The sequence below is a fragment of the Coenobita brevimanus genome, chromosome 79, assembly GCF_032717465.1.
Source record: "Coenobita brevimanus isolate Jiangsu-jjx chromosome 79, ASM3271746v2, whole genome shotgun sequence".
Classification (NCBI taxonomy): domain Eukaryota; kingdom Metazoa; phylum Arthropoda; class Malacostraca; order Decapoda; family Coenobitidae; genus Coenobita; species Coenobita brevimanus.
In genome coordinates this window covers 14,123,189-14,137,258 of record NC_137032.1, presented here as the reverse complement: position 1 = coordinate 14,137,258, position 14,070 = coordinate 14,123,189, and the positions used below count along the sequence as shown (strand labels likewise).

Below are 14,070 nucleotides of genomic sequence, written 5' to 3'. Positions count from 1 at the left end.
TGAAAGCCGTTTGGAGGAGCCTGCCCAGCACCAGAAATACATACGCTCTGTCTAACATCTGAAGGCAAACGTGAGGACGAGGAAGTAAGATTTACAACACTCCTTGGAGTGGGCATACCAGTTTGTTTGGAAGGCAGCTTGGGGGCCACCATCGGAGATGTAGGATGGCCAGTGCTCCCACCAAAATCCCCAGAAGTGAAAGTAGAGTCCACAGGACTCAAATCATTTCAGGAGGCCACCCCCTATTTCAGATCTGAAGCATCTATGAGCTGTCCAACATCCCCAGGCGGGGACTGGACCAGAGGTGAACCACCAGCTTCAGATGTCATCTAGTTAGATCCTTCAGCCTGCTGGACAGAGGGAACAGGAAAGGTGTTGACAGAAGGGTCCACAACAGAGACCTTGGGTGGCCGGTCTTCGTGCTCAGAGGATTCTGACAAACAGCAGTGACATTTGCCAGGTACAGGTAGAGCCTCGGGCTTACTGGTTAAGATGGAAGAATGAGTCTAGTCAATGTGGACATCTGCCACCACCACAGAAGTGTGCAAGCCGTCAGCCACAGAAGTGGGAGCAGAAACAGTCGAAGTGGTGGTCGGGTAAACTTCATTCTCACAAGCAGTACTAACCAAGGGGACAGCACTCTGCATATCACGAGTTGAAGGAGTGGGTACTGGAATGGTACCTCTTCCATGTGTTGCTGTCACAGTAGCATCCCCCAAGTGGTACGTCTGTGACGACTGATTACCCCGAGAAGCAGGTGGGGTACAAAGTGTTGTTTTATACTGTGGGACCTCCTTACGACATGAGAAAGCTGAAACTAAGATGACCCCAGGGCAGATGAAAATCCCTCTGACCCTTTCCTTTGCCTCTGCAAAAGAAATCTTCTCACGGGTTCAAACTGATATGACTTCATTCACAAACTTGTACTGGTCACACTGTGTTGATGATGCTGGGTGAACACCACGGCAGTTGATACACGAGGGGGGATTCGGGCAGTCCATCTCACCATGTGAATTACCACCATAATTAACACACACCTGTGGGAGACCTTGTATGTCCCTATGACATGACCTGCTGACATGCCCAAATCTCTGGCAATGAAAGCACTGCCTAGGTCTTGGCACATATGCCTTAACCCGAAGGCAGTAGTAAGCTGCCTCTAAGACATCAGGCAAATTCAACTGACCAAAGGTGACAATGAGTGATGGTGTGTCTGTCAATATCTCATTTACCTTTTTCTTTATCCTCTCCACCTTCACTACTCCCTGGTCTTTCAGCCCATCCATGAGGTCCTCCTCTGAGTACTTAAGGAACTCCTTAGAGAAGACAACACCCCAAGTCTGGTTCAGGGTGGAATGACTGGTGACTGTGACATCGCAGGAGGCTAAGCATTCGATGGCATGGATGCAGGTGCTTTGGTCAGCATCCCTGACATCTATAAAGAGTGACCCACCTGCCTGTGGAACAACCTTTGGCGATGACCCACAAGCCTTGACCAGGTCACGGTGAACCTTAAACTCATTTTGGTCCCTGAAAGAGGAACCATCAGCCAACATCAAAACTAGGAATTTCATATATTGGTCAGGCACAAAGAAGCTACGCATCGTCTCAGTGAAGAGTGAGAGAGCTTTCTTGGAAATCTGTGTGCCACTCCCTTAAAAGCGCTCCTTGCCCTTATTGCCCTTATGTGTTACAGGGTCAGCAGGAGCAAAGACGTTGCCGGTAGTTGGGGACTCGTGGGCCCGGCCACCTGCTACACGAGTACCAAAATTGGGAGGAGATTCAGCCATACTTATACCAGAAATGACTTCATTTCCCCACCCCTCCATCCACCATGGAGCCCAAGAAGGGGAGGTTGTATGCCAGGAATAATGCCACTTGTGGCCCCAGAAGTAGCTGGAAAGTATATGCAGGAAACCACCGGGGGACCTGGGCAAGGGTGACTCCATGACGATAGGAGCCACCAAGTCCCCCAGTGCCCACCTGACCCTAGCCGACTGACCTGGTCGGGCCCAACAAGGCCACCCGTCTAGCCAGAATAAGAGACCAAAGGGGTGTATTGCTAGCTGCAGGGTGCATTGTGCAGCATTGCTAAACTTCCAGGACTCCCGTGTCCCAGCATTACAGGATGCCATGCACGGCAAACACGTGGGGAGGCAACAGTCCCGCCCTAGATGGCACATTGGCAGGTACTAACATCACCAGCAGGCTTCCTCCACCAGTGATGTAGGGGGTGCTTGGTCCACAACGCCAACAGTTGCCAAACTCCACAAAGGTAGGCATGCCTCCAGAGTAGGTGGGACTGCCAGCCTTGCTTCAAGCCCTGCAACCGCGTCAAGGTGACCTCCCCCCCCCCCCAGCTGGGTAGTGATGGATTATAATGTTAAGTGAGGGGGGGGTGTCGTAAGTTGGAGAGATGGCAGCGAAATGGTAGGGGACAGGGCTACATGGAGGCAGTTTGGATGTGTCCACCCCTTACAAGATTCAGGCGTCTGGCTACAGATAGACAAAGTACGAGTATATACACACCTACTGATTGGTGAGAATCATTAAGAGAAAGTACCAATAATAGTTTCAACACTGAGGATGGGAGATTCTGTTCCTTTCGAATCTATGAGGTGGTCGGAGATAACAGTGTCAAATAGGCGATGCCATGAACCAAGTGTGGTATCCTACATCATAAATCACCTGGCCTACGGCTGAGAATCCTAAGCTTTGCAACGTTCAGCCATCTGGGGCCTTCCAAAGTGGTAATAAAAAAGTAGCCGTTGCCCAGTTTTTACATGTGTGTGTGTGTGTGTGTGTGTGTGTGTGTGCGTGCGTGTGTGTGTGTGTGTGTGTGTGTGTGTGTGTGTGTGTGTGTGTGTGTGTGTGTGTGTGTGTGTGTTTTCATGCGTGAGATTTATTGCAGGCGCATTTATGTTCCCTTGGGAGCAAGGAATATATTACTGGACCTTAGGAAATATGGTACGTCTTACAACAAAGCCGAGAGAAGGATATTTCGTGGCCAACAAATAGGCAGAGAGGAAAGCAAAAGAGCAGTTTGTGATTTCTGGTTTCCCATGATTTTTTTTTTTTTTTTTTTTTTTGTACATTACTAAGAATGTATTGGAAGTTTTGGTAAATGGGTGAATAAAACGCTTGATCAAGTAGAAGTGGTGCTGAGAAGTTACATGAGGACAGCAACAAGTAATCAATGAAAGAGTGCGACGAAGGTTACCTGGGCACAATGAAGATAAAGTTTATAAATTAAAGGAAAAATTAATATTATCCATTTGATTTTGGGATAAATCTAGTACTGTATTCCTGCTCAAAGAGACTGTTTATCCAACTTGGAGTGAATCTTGCATGAACATTATTTCTCTCGTGACTGGAAGGACTCAAGTATTATACTGCTGTTGCCACTCAACTTTTTTTTTTTTTCCATAAAATCAGTGCAGGAGATCCGAGTGTTCATACTCTCATCATTAATCTTCTCACATAATGCCAAACAGTTTTATTAAACAGTGGATCGGTCTTAAGTGTCTAATTGTGTTTAAAGCGATGCAAAGGTGTAAATGGGATAATAAGTCTTAGAGACAGCTTGCTGAAGAGACGAAGTGCGGACAGCTGTGGAACTAAAAAACCCAGAGGCAGAATTGAGACGCGCTAGTATATTTATGCACCTATGAGTGTGTGTGTGTGTGTGTGTGTGTGTGTGTGTGTGTGTGTGTGTGTGTGTGTGTGTGTGTGTGTGTGTGTGTGTGTGTGTGTGTGTGTGTGTGTGTGTGTGTGTGTGTGTGTGTGTGTGTGTGTGTGTCCATATCAGCAGTTACTTCAACAAACAAGGGATGAAGCTATGGCAAACCTAATGTCTGATTTGGCTCGCATCTCTGACTGGGGTAAAAATAATCTTGTTTTTAATGCATTAAAGACTCAGTTCTTACACCTATCCACCCGACAAAATCTTCCACGGGAGTACCCACTAATGTGTAATAATATTCAGCTCAATCCAGCATCATCCTTGAACATACTTGGGGTTTCATTCTCTCGGGACTTATCTTGGAAAGATCATATAAAATCTCTAGTAAGCCAAATACCTTCTTTACCCCTGCACAGTTGTTGACTTTATACACGAGTTTTATTCACCCCTGTGCAGAGTACAACTTTCATGTGTGGGAAGGCTCCACACATACAGGTCTTCTCAATAGGGTGGAGTCAAAGGCTTTTCGTCTCATTAACTCTCCCCCTCTTACTGGCTCCCTACAACCTGTGTCTCTTCCCGCACTGTTGCATCTTTATCTCTTTTCTGTCGCTACTTCAGTGGTCGCTGCTCCTCTGAACTGTCTGCATGCATCCCTCCACCTCTACGGCGGGCGCGTAGCACCCGTCTGGCAACAAACTCCCATCCCTTTTCTGTCCAACTCTCTAATGCAAGAGTTAACCGTTACTCCCAGCCCTTCATGTATGCAACAGGACAACCCTGGAAATGTCTCCCTCTTTCTGTTTTTCCTACTTCCTATGATCCCCAGTCTTTCAAACGCAGTATGTCCAGGCATCTCGAAATGAACGGATCTTGAATTGGCTCTCTTTTGTATCGTTTTTTTTTTTTCTTTGAAGGAACGATTTTCGGACTCCTGGCCTTTGGTTCTTTCTTCTTTGCATAACATAAAAAAAAAAGGAGGCATGGAGAAGTTGAAAGACAGAATAGAGAGATAGATGCAGAGAGCAGAAGAGAGGTGAAAAGAATAATAAGACAGTGAGAAGAGTGTGGATGAAGAGTTTGGAAGTAATTTGAGTGAAAATCAAGGGAACGTAAGAAATCACCTGGTAGGAGGTTAAGAACCTAGGACAGGGTAATAATGAAAGTAGTAGGCAAGTAAATGATGAAAATGGAAGACTGCTGGTTGACAGGAAAGAAATATTGTGCAGATGGGGAGAACATTTTAAGGATTTGTTAAACACAGAAAATGAAAGTATCGCTCGTATAATTGGCGGGGAATGATTGGGAGAATGAGGGAGATGATATGGAAGGAAGATATCAGTACGATGGAAGTAATGGAAACAGTGATGAGTGTCAAAATGAGGAAAGCCCCTGGAATTAATGGAGTGTGTGGAGGAGATATAGTAGTTTAATGGATGTGGAACATGTGCAAATTGGACTGGTAGAGATAGAGTCCTAACGGATTGGAATTCTGGTGTGATTATTCCCCTGCACAGGTAAAGGGTGAAAAAGAAGTGTGCGGGAATCACAGGGGCATTTGTCTTCTGAATGTACCCGGAAAGGTATATGGTAAAAAATAACAAAGGAATTAGTTGGAGAAGCATAGGGAGGTTTCAGAAAGGGAAGAGGTTGTGTATATCAGATATTCATCATACGGTGTTTAGCGGAAATGTGTGTAGAGAAAAGAAAGAAGTTGGATGCTGCCTTCATATATTTGGAGAAAGCATTTGACAGAGTGGAGAGGCAAGGAATGCGTAAAATATTAAAAAGGTAAGGAGTAAATGGGAAACTGTAGAATGCCCTGAAGAGTATGCATAAGGACGCAAGGGCTGCAGCACGTTTTGGCGGTGAACTGAGTGAATTTTTATATGTGAACGATGGATTGAAACTGGGATGTATCATCTCTCCATGGTTGTTCAATTTGTAAATGGATGGAGATATAAAAGACAGACATGGTAGGACAGTGGATGTTAGAGCCCTCCTAATGAGACAAGGCGGCGTTTGGAAACTTCTTGTTCTGTTGTTTGCAGATGACACTATGGTGTAAGTGAAAGACGAAGGGAAACTGCAAGGCATCATGAATGAATTTAGGAGAGGATGTGAGAAACGGAATCCACAGGTGAATGTAGGAAGAGTAAAGTTTTGGTCTTCGAGAGAAATGAAGTCACTGAATGCACAACGAGACTGAATAGTGAGGAAATGGAAAAGGTGAGTGCAATAAAGTACTTCGGTAATGTGATAAGTATGGATGGTAGTTTGGAGGATGAAGTGCTTGAAAAGATACAACAGGGAAGAAAGGTCGTTGGTTCAGTGAATGCAGTGAGAAGAAACAAGGAAGTGAGCATGGAAGTAAAAAAGTCTCTGCATGACAGTATTCTGTTCATGATTCTAACTTACTGAAGCAAAGGTTGGATCTTGATGGAATGACGCAAGTCAAGAGCGAAAACATTGGAAATAAGATATATGAGATGAGCAAGTGGAGTCACATGTAGAGACAGACTGACAAATAAGAAAGTGAAAGAGCGTTTTGGTGTGGATGCAGATGTAACAGAAAGCATTGAGGTAGTTTGGCCATGTGAAGAGGATGAAGAGTGAGAGACTAACTAGGAGACTGAATATGAGTAAGGTGTAGGAGGGAGAGGGAAGTGATGGAGTGATGGACTATTGACTGATCGTATTAAAATCTGGCGGGCAACTGCCAGGATCATATACCGCCGGACAAGGTAAAAAGTCAAAGATAAATAAAAAGTGCATATTTAAAGTAAAGTTAATATCTGTTAGTAGGAATAAAACATTGAAAATAATAAAGGAATAGTTTATAAAATATCAATTACTTAAAAAAGTGGAAAGAGGCCCACCTCCTGAAGAAAACTAAAAACATCAGTAAAATCGCTAGAGGCTTCATCAAGCATCGAGGACAAACAGTAGGCACCATCTGTCCCCTTATGCCTATGGAAGAATCTCTGACGTAGGTCCCCCAAACTCGGACACTCGACCAGCAAGTGACGGACAGTAAGGGGAACAAGGCAGTCATCACAGTACGGTTGAGTCCCACCACTCACCAGGAACCCAGAGTACGCAGTGAGAAGCCTAGCAAGAGCCACCTCCGATCGCTGAGACATGGTGGGGAGAACCCTTGGAACAACGACTCTCTGAAAGATTTCTTCTTGTTTATTATAAGCATTACCATCCCGGTGTCTGTGCCAACACGTACTAATTGCGTAACGCAAGTAAGGTGTTGCATCAGAAGCAGGAAGTGGGTAGTCGGTTGGGGGCTGTTGCGAAGACGCAGCTTCAGCTAATGTATCTGTCCTCTCATTGCCCACCACACCAACATGTGTGGGAACACAACAGAAATCCACATGGCTGCCATGACGGCCAAGAAGAAAAAGCCACTCGAAAATTGATAAAACCAATGAATGGGATGCATTAAAAGACTCCAGTGCAGACAGAGCACTACACGAGTCACTAAATATCACAAAAATGGAATGGGGGAAAGTGAAAAAGATTTTAAGAGCATATAAATTGCAGTCAGTTCTGCCGTATACACATAAGTAATGCCAGGAAGGCTACCGTCCCTATTAAAGGAAGGGAAGACAACACCAAATCCTACTCCAGTATCAGACTTAGACCCGTCAGTATAAACGGGGACAGAACCCTCATGGGCAGAGGCGTTTCTAAAGAGAGAGAGAGGGACGCATGAGAGGAAGTGAGCCCTTTTTATCAACAACAGACCTACAAAATGTCACACGAGGGAGTACCCAAGAACCCACTCTTGGGATCCGATGTGGACAAACTGCCAGTCTGGGAACAGAGAGGGCTAACAAAACAGACCAGACCCTGTAACCAAACGGCTTTGGAAAACTATGACAAGTGTCATAATCAGAAGATCAGGAATCCTGGGAGACTATGGCACAAGAAACTGAGTTTGGAATGCGATGAAGATAATACCAACACATCATCAGCAACTGGCATAACAGATCCAAAGGGAGTACACAAGGCCTGGGCAAGATTCGCTAAGTTTAGATTCGATAGAATCGACTCTTTGAATGAGTAGATTCGCCGGATTCGATTCCGGATTCGACTCTTCTCCTACCAGGAAGTATATGGTGGTAAGTGGCTCGGTGGAGTCGGTGCGCCGAGTGCAGCCGTACCCCAAACAGGGACTAGGGGATCAAGGTTCACCAAACTGGTCAGACTCGCCCTCAGGAGCTTACTAAGCCGCTTATCAGCCGCGACTGTTCGATAATACTTATATATAAATAACAAAAAATGCTTGAATTCAATACAAAATTGGTACATTTTCGGAAAATATTCACCCTTATCTGTATGGCTGTCCTACATTCTTACGATGCCCTGAATAGAAATGAAATAACCTTTTATAAGAACAATTTATTGCACTTTTTAGTAAAGCAATATCACATAGTAATGGTATGACTTAATATTAATATCACATAATACATTTATAATGATAATATGAATAGTAGCAATATCACATAATGATAATATGAATAGTAGCAATATCATATAGTACATTAGGGCTTGTTTCCGTGTCGTGTTTTTAGTTGATGTTTTTATTTAGGAATAGTATCATATTGATATCTTCATCAGACAAGGAGCAGAGCCTCTGGGAAACTAGTTTACCTGCTTTAAAAAACAGTCTGCTGGTACTGATGTTGAGGAACGCAGAGATACTTTTTTGCACATGCCTGTAGCTTTGGAAAAGTGCAGTGTATTTTCCACCATTTCAACTGGTCTTCTTCCTGGGGAATCAATGGTTCTTCTAGGTACCTCCTCATTTCAGTGTGAGGCCCTGTAGCTGTAGAATGTGATGACTTTAGAGTCTTCTCTACCTTCACATCGAAATTTTTCCACAGTGACCCCTTTTTAGCTTGCACTTCATTTCTTTGACACTCTTGAGTCTCAGATTCATGTAGTGGTCCTGCCACTGACTCGGCCAACACTTCTTGGGAGTATCCAGTGCGTATTAAGTGTATTATTCGATCCTCAATGGCTTTGACGTTTCCCATGTCAACAAAAGGCACCTTTTTGAATCTTGTGTGTAACAAAGTTGCCGCTCCTGCACTGAAGACCTTTTCCATTGCTGGAAACCTCCTCTGCAACTGTTTTTGAAATTCAGTGCCAAGAGATGATCCCTGCATAGCCTGAATATTGTTGTTTCTGGAGTTGGACTTTGAGTTTGTGCATTCTTGAAGTGCCCTGGTTATTGGAATCACCTTTGATAGAGATGTGAATTTCTCTGTTGACATCTCTCTTGTTGCCTCCTCAAAAGGTTCCAGTAGTGACACTGCATCTCTTACCACCTCCAACTCATCACTGTTAAGGCACGTAAGGTTTTTCACTAACAAGCAAAGAGTGGTTGTGATAATTTCATGTTGCTCGAGAAACCGTTCCATCATATAAAAAGTAGAGTTCCACCTAGTGTCAACGTTTATTATCAGCTTCTTCCGTTGCACTCCATTCTGGTCTTGAATTTCACCAAGTTTGTCTGTTGCCTTGACACTGAGGTGGAAGAAGGACATTATATGTTCGATTTTCTCCGAGCAGTCTTTACTTCACGTGTGTTTTTGATGGCATCTTGAACAACCAAATTTAATGTGTGTGTAAAACATGGCAGTTGTTTCGTTTGGATGAACTTAGTCACAGCTGCCACAATATTTGCTCCATTATCAGTGATGATGCAACACACTTTGTCTAGGATATCCCATTGCCTTCAAATCCGTGTTAATTCTTCGGCAATATTTTCTGCTGTGTGGTCGTTTTTCATGCAAGCGGTTTCCAGCACAACTGACTTCAAAACTCCAATCGGAAGAAATATAGTGGGCAGTCACTGTGAGAAATTCCATCGTTTGCCTTGAGGTCCAGATATTAGTTGTTAATGATTCATGTGGGGTTTCTCTTAGATCTTCATTAAGCTGCTTCACAGCTTCATCATACATTGCTGGTAAAAGTTTTCTAGTCAACTCCTTACGGCTTGGCAGAACATACCTTGGATCTAATCCATGAATAAATTTCTGAACCCCTTGTCTTCAACTATAGACATGGGCTGCAAGTCTGTCACAATCATGTTCATCAGAAGTTCATCAAGGTGCTTTTTTGGGGGACTTCCTTCCTTATAGCCGTCCTTCCTGGCCATTATATCATGCAGAGTTTGCTGAGCTGGTTGACTTGTGGACATCGATTCTGGCCATGCTGCAGGTGTATATGATGAATCTGCTGAAGTATCCCCATTTTGAACAGCATATTGTACTGGGTGTTTTGTCTCTGTTTCATCATATTTGATGTTGTCTTGTTGTAGGATAAGGTGCATTTACATATCAGACACTTAATGCTGGTGGGGGAAACTTGCTCCATGAAATCCCACACAGGACTCTTCCTTGCCCTTTTTGCAGCTGGTTGCATCATTTCCAGCAGGAAGTCCACGGACAAATCTGTAAGAAAAAGATACAGTGTCCGAGTCTATAATCGTTAAGGAATTAAATCTCTCTCTCTCTCTCTCTCTCTCTCTCTCTCTCACACACACACACACACACACACACACACACACACACACACACACACACACACATCTCGATGATTATAATAAATACTACTAGTCTATTACTACTTAATCCTTATTTAGATGAAATATTTCGACATTTACCTGCTAATATTAGCGAAAATTGTAAAGAAGCTTTCCATTTAAACATTGGACTGGCTTTGGCCTACCACTGAGGCGAGTCCGAGCGCACTGAGTAGTGACTCGACTGAGAAGTGTGCCCTACTACCCGTGACTCCTTTAAGAACTGACAGGTCAAGTCATGAATCCATGATCATTCTGGGACTCTTGCGGATCGCGCATTAGCGAGTGGTGGCTGTAGTCACAGTTAGGCGGAGTCGAATCTCTGTAAACTGGAATTGAATCCGGGATCACTAAGCTGGATTCGACAGAATCGATTCTGGGTTCGATTCCTGCCCACCTCTAGAGTACACCAGCATCCACCAACAAACTTGAAATAGTGGATGATCTGAATGCCTCGGTTGCCGTACACCAGCATGACGCACAGAATCTACACCAGCATGATGCACAGAATCTAATATCCGGAGTCGGGCATCTGCTGCAGAGAAGTAAACCTCAACCCCAATATTCAAGTCTAGAAAGGATACGAACTCTGTGCAAGAGGAGGAAGGTCTGACGATCAGCACACCAAGAAGTATGTCCTAAGATCCTCAGAAGACTCAAAGCTTTAATACATGTTGCCTTCGCAGAACGAATATGAGGAACTCGGGTTTGTCGTCTATCAAGGAGAAGACCCGAAACCGAGTCTCTTCCACACAGGATATCCTCCAACTATAAAGATACAAATCAGGGTCTGGGTGAACCCCCTGAATACGACAAAAATGCTTAACTACTGTCTTTTGCAGAGAAAACCGGAAGCAGCGAGACTCAGCCCACTCAGAAATTCGATTAAGAGCCAGCCGCAACTTCTTCCCTGTCAGAGACATTCTAGATGCAGTGAAGGAAATTGAGAGGTCATCTACACATAATGAACTTTACACATCATCAGGAAGTACACTGATTACCCTGTTGATGGCCACAGCAAAGAGGGTAACACTAAGGATACTCCCTGTGGTACCCCATCTTCAAGTGCTCGGGCATTGGAAAGCACTTCTCCCACTCGAACCCTTAAAAAATTGTTAGATAGAAAATGATGAATAAAAACAGACAAGTGCCCACAAAGATCAAACTCATGAAATGAAAGTAAAATGCCAAGACACCAGGCAGTGTCGTATGCCTTCTCCAAATTGAAGAAGACCGTGACCTGGTGTTGGCTAGTGGAGAAAGCCTCACAGACTGAAGATTCCAAGGATAGTAGGGCATCAGCAGTAGATCGCATTTTACGAAAACCATACTGGACTGGTGATAAGTAAATGCCCCTCTCCAAATACCACATAAGCCGGCCATTGACCATCTTCTCCAAAACCTTGCAAGCATAAGAGGTCAGAGAGAAGGGACGATAATTTGTTGCCTGCAGATGATGCTTTCAGGGCTTTGGGAAGGGGATAACCACAGCAACTCCCAAAGAAGATGGAAACTCACCATTATACCAAATTCTGTTATACAATGCCAGCAAAAAAGGAAAGGGATTCATCAGACAAAATCTGTATGGAATATCATCACAGCCTGGAGATGAATTTGACACTGTGACAAAGCAGATTGAAGCTCAAAAATACTGTATAAAAGGAGACATTGTAAGACTCTTCCCCAGAAGATGTGAAGCTGAGGCTACAGGATTCCAGGCGCTGACATTGCCATGCTGAAGGCGATTCAGTGTTCCTTTTAGAAACACCAGCAAAATGCTTGACAAATGCTTCAGCAATAGCAAAGAGATCAGTCACAGTCCCACCCGCATCAGATAAACCTGGAGGGGAAGGAACAGAAAACTTGCCAGAAATCTTTCTGACCCGGTTCTACACTTGGGTGAAAGAAGTCCTGGAGTGAAGAGAGGAAACATACTCCCGCCATGAAGCACGTCTGGTCTCCTTCATTACGTGACGTGCATGAGCATGTGCCCTCCGAAAAGCTACCAAATACTGAGTGTCCCCATGATGGTGGCGAAGCCTAGAGAAGGCAGCCCGTTTGGCCCTCACTGCGGAGGTGCATTCAGGGCTCACCAGGGAACTGGACGTTTAAGAAATCGACCAGCAGTCTTGGGAATAGATAAAAGGGCTGTTGAGTGCATTATATCAGTTATAAATGCCGCCTCATCAGCACTACCAAAATCGTTCACAGTGCAGTCTGTGGAACATAACTCTCTCAAGAGTGGCCACTTCACCTTGTCCAGGCACCAGCGAAGAAGATGACATTGTGGCTCACACTCAGCAGAGGTTAAAATAATCGGGAACTGGTCACTGCCATGCAAGTCTGGCAACACCCACACTTAAAATCCAAAGTAGCAGTAGCTGAAAGACAAATCAATGGCCGTGAAAACACCAGTCTGACTATGAAAGTATGTCATCTCACCTGAATTCAATACCCCCAACTCCTCGTCCTCCATCAAAGAAGCCAACATAGCACCTCTAGGGTTGGTTATACTGTCACCCCACAGTGTGTGATGGCCATTCAGATCACACAGTAAAAGAAAGGGAGATGGAAGGTCATGAATAAGCTGGGTAAGATCTACCCTCTCAGTAGAAGCACTTGGAGGGAGATAAAGACAGCACACTATATACTGGCGACGAAGGGAAATCTGAGTGGCAACAACCTGCAGTGGAGTTGAAAGACTCAGACAAGTGAATGGGACATGACAGCAAACTAGGATTGCAGTACCACAATGATGTCCTTGGCCAGGTAGAGGATCAGAATAAAATGCATGATAACCAGGAGGACTGGAAGGAACAGCATCACCTGCCATAGTCTCCTGGATGTACATGCACAAAGGATTAAATTGAGAAACGAGATGCCACAGTTCCTCATAGTTAGCACAGAAATCCCGACAATCTCACTAGATAAAAGGGCTGTTGAGTGCATTATATCAGTTATAAATGCCGGCTCATCAGTACTACCAAAATCAGCACTACCCACAGTGGAGGGATGATAATTAAGTGTGGGACTGAACACCTGACAAGCGAATGGGTTTGGATTGATGATTGTGAAAGCCCTTTGGAGGAGCCTGCCCAGCACCAGAAACACGCACGCTCTGTCTAACATCCGAAGGCAAACGTGAGGACGAGGAAGTAAGATTTACAACACTCCTTCATGGAGTGGGCATACCAGTTTGTTTGGAAGGCAGCTTAGGGGCCACCATCGGAGATGTAGGATGGCCAGTGCTCCCACCAAAATCCCCAGAAGTGAAAGTAGAGTCCACAGGACTCAAATAATTTGAGGAGGCCACCCAATGCTTCAGATCTGAAGCATCTATGAACTGTCCAACATCCCCAGGCGAGGACTGGACCAGAAGTGAACCACCAGCTTCAGATGTCACCTAGTTAGATCCTTCGGCCTGCTGGACAGAGGGAACAGGAGAGGTGTCAACAGAAGGGTCAACAACAGAGACCTTGGGTGGCCGGTCTTTGCGCTCAGAGGATTCTGACAAACAGCAGTGACGTTTGCCAGGTACAGGTAGAGCCTCGGGCTTACTGGTTAAGATGGAAGAATGAGTCTAGTCAATGTGGACATCTGCCACCACCACAGAAGTGTGCAAGCCGTCAGCCACAGAAGTGGGAGCAGAAACAGTCGAAGTGGTGGTCGGGTAAACTTCATTCTCACAAGCAGTACTAACCAAGGGGACAGCACTCTCCATATCACGAGTTGAAGGAGTGGGTACTGGAATGGTACCTCTTCCATGTGTTGCTGTCACAGTAGC

General features: G+C 44.8%; 2 protein-coding genes across 2 annotated transcripts; both read right to left on the bottom strand.

The window, feature by feature from the left end:
• Positions 1-893: 893 nt before the first annotated feature.
• On the bottom strand, positions 894-1,604 carry LOC145409026 (uncharacterized). Its single transcript, XM_080279594.1, has one exon. The coding sequence runs from the start codon at positions 1,602-1,604 to the stop codon at positions 894-896; it is 711 nt and encodes a 236-aa protein (XP_080135720.1).
• A 6,748-nt stretch (positions 1,605-8,352) lies between these two features.
• Positions 8,353-9,246, bottom strand: LOC145409025 (zinc finger BED domain-containing protein 4-like). Its single transcript, XM_080279593.1, has one exon. It carries the CDS (start codon positions 9,244-9,246, stop codon positions 8,353-8,355), a length of 894 nt encoding a protein of 297 aa, XP_080135719.1.
• Between the last annotated feature and the right edge of the window lie 4,824 nt (positions 9,247-14,070).

Bases quoted from the DNA above. Each gene is read 5' to 3' on its own strand.
- LOC145409026 (XM_080279594.1), bottom strand. From the start codon at position 1,604: ATGCGTAGCTTCTTTGTGCCTGACCAATATATGAAATTCCTAGTTTTG.
- LOC145409025 (XM_080279593.1), bottom strand. From the start codon at position 9,246: ATGTCCTTCTTCCACCTCAGTGTCAAGGCAACAGACAAACTTGGTGAA.